Source organism: Euleptes europaea, chromosome 6, assembly GCF_029931775.1.
Source record: "Euleptes europaea isolate rEulEur1 chromosome 6, rEulEur1.hap1, whole genome shotgun sequence".
Classification (NCBI taxonomy): domain Eukaryota; kingdom Metazoa; phylum Chordata; class Lepidosauria; order Squamata; family Sphaerodactylidae; genus Euleptes; species Euleptes europaea.
Window position 1 is genome coordinate 99486693 of NC_079317.1, and position 8050 is coordinate 99494742.

The 8050-nt window shown below is 45.1% G+C and overlaps 1 protein-coding gene across 1 annotated transcript in view; it reads left to right on the top strand.

The window, feature by feature from the left end:
* Positions 1 to 1505, top strand: part of LOC130479319 (acyl-CoA (8-3)-desaturase-like) — a 38253-nt gene extending 36748 nt beyond the window's left edge. Inside the window, exon 12 of the mRNA XM_056851705.1 lies at positions 1374 to 1505. Coding sequence (XP_056707683.1) covers positions 1374 to 1425 — 52 coding nt within the window. The 3' untranslated portion in view covers positions 1426 to 1505. The remainder of the gene's footprint in view (positions 1 to 1373) is intronic.
* Positions 1506 to 8050: the final 6545 nt, after the last annotated feature.

Sequence of the window (8050 nt, forward strand, 5' to 3'; positions counted from 1 at the left end):
AATAGGCAATATATGATGAGTAATTATGATACAAATTGGCACGCTGTTTATATTAATTCCTGTGTATAGTCTGGACTATCTCCTAATGCTTGAAACCCATTGAGATGAAGTGTCTAGAGTTTTCAAGAATCATTTCCATTCTTTTCTCATAGCCTTTGACTTTCCAAAGGCATGCCACTTTAGGCCAAGCCAATAGGATAGAACCATTTCTTGTACATTTATAACAGTAGGTATACAACCTATGTATAACCACGTGCATGTGTGTAGTGTTTTCTCCATGCAACTGAGAAGTTAAAGCTGGGTTCCCAGTTGCATGGAAAGAATCACACACACATACATGTTACATTGATCTACCCCAGGGGTCTGCAAACTGCAACTCCTGAGCCGCATGCAGCTCTTTGGCCTGTTGAGTGCGGCTCTCTGAACTTGGTTTGGAGCCCCTGCTCTCGCGCCCGCTCGTGCCAACAGCCGGGCTGCGGAGCCGGCGCGCCTGAGAGAGCGAGAGCGAGCGAGTGCGAGAGAGCAGGCGAGTGGGCGCGCTGTCTCTCCCCCCCCCACCGTGGAGAATGGCCAGGTCCCCCTTTCCCTTTCCCTCAATGGTTGGGAGGCTAAAGCCTCCCCTCCCGTCCCCTCTAGCCACGCGATTGCTGGGTGGGCGGCTCGGCAGTTCCTGCCCCCCACCTATCAGCTGTTGGGCGGGGCGGGCTTCCTTTGGTACACCTGGCCTCCAGCTGAGTCCCATTGGGAGGCCATGTCTACCCTCTGGTTTTCTTGGCGGTAGACCTGGAGTCCGAGGAGGGGAAAAAGTCCCCCTTCAGAGGCCAGGTCTACCCATTGGCTTTCTTGGCGGTAGACCTGGCCTCCCAATGGGACTCAGCCGGAGGCCAGGTCTACCAATAGGCTTTTATGGTGGTAGACCACGCCTCCAGACGAGGACTCCAGGAGGGGAGGGGGAAATGGAAGGGACTTACAATTTAATTTTTTTCAATAAATAAGATCACTATTAAGTATATCAAGTTTTATTCAGTGTACCTATAATTTAATTAAGACTTAAAACTTTAATTAAAGTTTATTAATTTAATAAACAGTGTACCTACCTATATAGTTTAAGTTTAAGAAATTTGGCTCTCAAAAGAAATCTCAATCGTTGTACTGTTGATATTTGGCTCTTTTGACTAATGAGTTTGCCGACCCCTAATCTACCCTATAATATGTTCCAATGAATGTATGTAGGTCAGAGCATGCTGCTGTGATGCTGCTTTCTTTGTATGTTAGTTTTCCCATTTAGAATGTCAGAAAACATGCTAGAATGTCAGAATGTCAGATATGTTTTATATCAACTGTAATTAATGAGATGCCTTCTCTTTTTACAGCTGTCTAAAGGAGTCAGGAGACACCTGGCTTGAAGCCTACTTACATGCATAAGAAAAAGAGAGATCTTCGAAAAGAGTAATCTTTTTCATACGGCTGCTACCACAGAGCTCCAGCATTTGGGGGGAAAGGCAGACCTGGTGTTGAACTAATCCCACCATGAACGAAGATCTTTCTGATCAGTAGCTGAAACTTGATCTAACCAATGGACCCTGAATAACTATGAGATATTAGGGATGAGTCAGACAAAGAATGGACTTCGTTCTTGGATAAGAAGCTGCTTTGTTTTGGTTTAGGGTAGTTTCTATGAGTTCCTTTCCAACTGGAATGATTTGGGGGCTTCAGCTGTTGGGAATTATTAACCACCAGTGTGGTGTCGTAGTTAGAGTGTTAAATGAAGTTTGAGGAGACCCAAAGTCCAAATCTCCACTTGCCCTGAAACTCACTGGAAGACTTTGGGTCAGTTAGTCTTTTCACAATCTAACCTACATCTCAGGACTGCTGTGAGTATTAAATGGAGGAAGGGGGACCTTATATGACATCCTGAGCTCCTTGAAGGAAGGGTGAGATAAAAATGTAATATATAAATAAAGTTTTGGAATGGAAGCGTTGTGTGTCTAGTTCTAATATGGAGGCCTGAACACATCATCCAACAAAAAAGCATAGTCACTCCAGCCATACTACCCAGACGCCTCTAGTGCCCGGCTGGCAGAAGCAAGACCAGGGCCTCTCCCAGGCAAGGGTTTAGCTTGGGAGGAGGGAGTGCCCTGATGAGCAGCTTTTTTGCAGGGAAAGGGGGACACAGGCATGATGCAGTTAGACCCAGTTGCGAAACCAGCTATATATACTGGAGCAGGAAAGAGTGCAAAGAAAGGCACACTGCTATAGAACAGCACAAGCTTTGCACGCATCAGGTCTTTAGTTCAAGCCTTGCGATACTGGGTAACCTTGGAAGGAGTCCCAAGCACAGCTGAGGTTTTGCACTGTCAGATTCAGCCACAGAACACTGTCCATGCAGGCATCCATCCACTGCATTTATAGGGTGCGTTATTGCTGCTGTTCATCCCAACAACCTTTGTCCTCTGTCTCCACATTCGCAAGGATTGTGAACCTGCTCCTTCCCCATGCAAGAACACAGTGGAGGACCCTCTCATCCCCCTTAGAATGTGAGCCCCATGCTGAAGACAAATGTTTTCATTGCTTGGAAATTTCCTCAGCCCTTCTGCTTCTCTATGGAGAATTGAAAACAAGCATCGCATAGCCATTTAAATATGAAAGCATTTATTGTAGCATAAGCTTTCCCGAGTCTACCATCAATTGCAATGAATTGAATCCTCAGCAATATTTTTTACATGCATAGAGAAGAAAGAAAAAAACTGAACTAAGGGTTAAGTGGCCTCGTTTTTGAGTCTTGTATGCAAAACTGAAAACTGTAGAAATTAGTACAGTGATCCAACATAGCAACTACAATTGGTTATAACGCAGAATGTTTAGTTATGTTAAGCAATTTAAAACCTATAGAGATAAAGAAAATTATCAGCCCATTGCCAAATGCTGTCAAACCTATTGATGAATTTTAATTTAGCAGTTTCCCACTGGAATCTTTAGTTCAGGGGTGGGGAACGTCAGGCCCGGGGGTCGTTTAAGACCTGCGAAATCATTTGGTCTGGCCCTTCGTGGGTCCTGGCAGATCTCTAGCTCAGAAGGATCTAAGACTAGTGATCCAGCCCCTCCTGCGGACAGGAATAGCCTCTATTCAAGGCAGATGTCAGTTTGTTTTGCTGAGAAAAGGAACCTTCCCCCCCCTTGCAGAAGAGTCATTAGCTATGAAGCTGCTAGGACCGCCCAAGAAACTGTGTTAGCCCTTTCCCACCCATGCCATGGAGAAACATATTCCTTCTGTACTACAAGAGGGCTGGGGGCGGAAGTGGCAACAATGGAGGGGTTAAAGGAGGCAGAGCCAGAATGCGCGCACGCGCCGGGGGGGGGGAGTTCTTAGCCAATGTGTCCTCATTTCATCCCGGCAGGCGGAGGTAGCTGGAGCTGGTTGTAGAATCCGGCCCCAACCATGCGGAGCAGGAGCAACTCTGGCATGTGGTGGATTGCTACACCCGGCTGGTGCAACATACCATCCTGTGCCACCAGGTGGGTGTGTGCACCACTGGTTGGATGCCTGCCTGCTTGCCCGCGTGTGTGTGTGGGGTGTCATCTGGGGCAGTTGCCTGCTTGGGGCTTGGTCGGCTAATTTTAAGTTGATCATTTTGTATGGCCCGCCAATTATGTTATAAATATCCAAATGGCCCTTGGCGGAAAAAAGGTTCCCCACCCCTGCTTTAGTTGGAGAAAGCAGACTTACAAGTGCAGGCAGGCATGGGGAGGTATGCCAGAGCCACCTCCAGCTTCTGCTCCTGGGGGCCACTGCCGCTATATTTTCACATGTCATTTGTATTGCTATGGCAACTTACAGTCCAGGGAAGTCAAATGTCAGTAGTAATTAGGAGTTTATAACCCCAAATAATTTTTGCAAAAGAAGCTGTGATTGTTCTGCAAACTTGAGAGTTTGTAGAAACCTATAACATAGCTTCCCTAGTCACAGAGAAGCTAGATCCTGGCAGTTATGTATAGATAGAATGAGCGAGGGGAGAACTATGGGTCCCATCACAGCTCCTTAGAGGAAGGGTACAATAAAAAAGTAATTAACACATATCCATTCTTGAAGGCTCTCTCTGATTAAGAAGGGAGCTAATGTTTATAGCTCTATATTCTATATATCTGACAAGGTCTCCCCAATTTATTTCATCTACTGCTTGATTAATAAAAAGGAGCAGGAATGGGGGCGCTGCATGATCCTGGCCTGCAACTGGAGACTCAGGTCTCCTCTACTGCATGCTGTGCCTTTTATTGACTTCAGCTAACATGCCAGCTATTAGCTACTCCTTGAAAAGTGTGATCTGTCCCCACCCCTGCCTCCTGGTGATCTATGCTCTAATCATATCCAGGTTAGATTATGCTAATACACTTTACATAGTGCCACTTTTGAAAACTGTCCAGAAACTTCTATGGATCGAACATGCATTATATCACTGCACTGGCTGCTTGTCTGTTTCCAGGGACAATTCAAAATACTAGCTCTTATGCTTGAGGCAAGCGCACTAGAAGGACTACTTCCTTCCATACTGTCTAACCTACCTGTTAAGATCATCTTCCCAAACCTATTCTTTGAGTCTTCACCTGCAGAGGTGAGGCTGGTGGCAACCATAGACATGTCTGTTTTTCAGAGTATTGCCTTGACTTTGGATTGGCTTTCATCTTGTGGCTCACCTGGCACCTAATTTACTCTCTTTCGAGCAGTGGCCCCAAACATTTCTTTTTTGTCCGGACTTTTGACTGAATGGTTCCATCTTTTAGGTGGTATTGTTACTGCCTGCTTTTAGTCTGAGGGCTGTTTTGTGAAGACCTTATGAGTAGATCTCTTGACAGGTGAAATATTTCTGAACAAACAAACAAACAAAACAATAATTGTTTGCTACAACTACTTTGCCGTGGTCCTTGGTTCAGAATGCGGCTGGTCTCGGTTTGAACCGTTGGGCTGGATCGACTGCCCAGACAACTCTGCTTTTCACCAGATTAACACAGACTGCCCCATGTCATCACTAGCTGCTGCGAAGGGGCTCAGGAGGATACTGGAGCCTTCTCGGATTTCTTCGGAAGGCTTTGAGAGCCCCTGGGAAACTCGCGGCTGGCTCAGGAAGCTTCAAGTAGCTCCAGAGGACCCCTCATTAGGCGATCCTCCAGGAGCTGTTGAAGATCTTACTTGGAGCCTAGTCTGTGGTCTCTTGAGGCTGCCACTGGACAGAAAGACCTTATCGACCAGGATGTTTGGCTCTCTGCCAGAGGTTACTTTTGCCTTATTTGAACTGGGCTTCATAGCTCACACCTTAGTTTGGGACTCTGGATGTCTGCCTCTATTACCTGAGATTGCACACAACACATAGTTAAATTGTGGAACTCCCTGCCCCAGGATGTGGTGATGGCTGCCAACTTGGAAGCCTTTAAGAGGGGAGCGGACAAGTTCATGGAGGAGAGGGGTCGCCCCCTTCTTCCATTAAAACCAATAGAAACGGTTTTTAATGCATTCCAATGGAGAAAGGGGGCAACCTCTTCCAGACCCCATGATCTCGGACCCCCTGACCCAATCTTCACCAAACCTGGGGGTTCTTGCAAGGAAAGTCCCTTCAAGCTACCCTGAAAATTTGAGACTCCTACCTGCAAAAATGCCCCCCCAGGAGCTTCGTCAAAAAAAAAGCCAATTATACCAATCTGTGGGAAAAACAAGCCATGCCACTTACCAACAGCAGGCTCCCCTGGGAGAGACTGTCAACCTATCCTTTAGTATGGGAGTTTTCCCAAGGAGTTTGAAAGAGGCAGTGGTATGGCCACTCTTAAAGAAACCATCTCTGGATCCAAGAGATCTTTCTAACTACCACCCAGTGTCAAATCTTTCGTACCTGGGTAAGGTAGTTGAGAGAGCAGTTGCTGATAGAGGGAGAGGGCATCGTGGGAGCTAAGAAGCGACTCTGTTCTTCCCTGGAGGAGTCTGACAACAAGGCTGGGAAACAACAAAAAATGGATTGTTATCTGAAGGTCTGGGATTCAGATACCTTGCTAAGTTCAGTCCCTAACCAGCAACAGATTTTCTTTGCTAGAGCAAGAGCCTCTCCTTTCCTCTTCAGATGAAGACGTGAGGTCACCAGCTAACCTAAGAAATCTTTCAACCACGGAGCTACTTCCAAAACAGCAGAGGATTTTGAGTGCAGCAGAAAAGGCAAGTGAAACAGGGCTTCTGCTTAAACAGTCCTCACTTATAGCTGATACTGTAATAAGTTTGTACTCAAAGATAGATCAAATAAACTTAAAATTAACTGACCTGAAAGCGGAGGTGAGTATACTGACTGAAGAGCTGCATAATAATTTGAAGAGTGGGGTGAGCAGCAGAGTCAAGTCAAGGGTTCGTGCTACCCTTTTGGAGAGGGGCCAGCATGAGAGCAAACAATGTAATTTAGTGAACATCTCTCCTTTGAACTGTAAAAACACCAGTATTTTGCGGAACAACCAGGTGGCTCTGCTAATTGGCAACATAAAAGTTAATTACAACTGCTGGAGCAGCAAAAGAGCAGTGGAGACTTCCTTGAGTCAAATTCTGTCTTGTAAGCGGTCTGCTCCACTGGCTGCCAAGCTTGAACTTTCATAGGAGATGAAATGCCTGTTTGTCTTATAGTCCAATGATAACCAGGAGAAGGTTAAGCAACAGTTCTTTAGCTAAACACAGACCTGGGGTGAAATAACCATAGATAAAATGCAGGGTTACTCATCAGAGAACAAAGCATAGGATTGAGTCTTTATACCACACGATCGGGGGATGGCATTTGCCTTACATGGTAGTATTTCGTATAATAAAGAACCAATAAACATTAGTAGCATCTTCTAATAAATTAACATACCCCATGAGAATGGCCCGAGGGCGTAGCATAGGATAATGTCTTGTTTTCCTCATTAGGAAACAACACTTTACTTTCTTGCAGGTGCATTAACTCAGACCTGTCATTTTCAAGGTCGTACTGACCTCTAAGCAGTGCACTCTGCTGGCAATTCATAATAGGGATTGCCAACTTATTCAAACTCTCTATGTGAGTGTACATGTGTGTGTGTATATAATTACTACATGCCTTTATATAATCAGGCATTACAGAGATTGGTTATCACATTCCGGCAGTGCAGAATCTCTACAATGCTCTTGCGCCGTCAGGAAGAATTGAAAAGATATCAAATTCTCCTAACAAGAGTTTTTAAGGATAGCGTGTGTTTGCCTCTGTGTAAACAAAGGGTTAAACAGCCACAGAAATGTACTACAGCTGGTCTCAAAGCCATGGGCACGATAAGAAAGTCTGCGCCAATTAACTCCAGGAAACTGGCCACTTATTGTGCCAGGGAACTCCTCCAGATAAATTACCAAAAGACCAAGGTCATGGTCTTTGGCAAGCGTCCCAAAGTTAGAACTTGGAAAATAAATGACCAGCAAATTGAACAGGTTACTAAGTTTAAGTATTTAGGAGTGATTATTCAATCATCTGGATCTAGGAGTGACCACTGCAAGCATGCGGCCGAGCAGGGCCAAAGATCTGCAAACTCCATACTTAAATTTTATCAATCCAAGGGTGGGCACTTTATACCAGCTGCTTTGAAACTATTCGCTGCAAAGACCTTGGCCCAACTTATGTATGGCTTGCTCCTAGGGATTCCTGAAACATGCATAGCCTCCTTAGAGAGGGTTCAGTCAAAATGTTTAAGGACCGTTCTCCAGCTTCCCCAATGCATTTCTAATTCTATGGTTCGCTTGGAAACAGGGATGCTTAGAATGGAGGATAGGATCTGCATGGCATCCATTACAAACTTAACAAAAACCCTCAGGGATAATATCGATGACGACAAAGCCTCATAATCATCGATATTGCACGACAAATTTCAGTCGTCATGGCTTGTAAGTGTCCAAAGTAAATTAGCACATTTAGGTTTTTCTACCCATTTTATAATAGAGCTAAGCTTAGATCAGGCTATAACATTAGTTAAACAGAGAGTTAATGATGACAATTGGACTTGACTAGAACACCATCCTTTATTG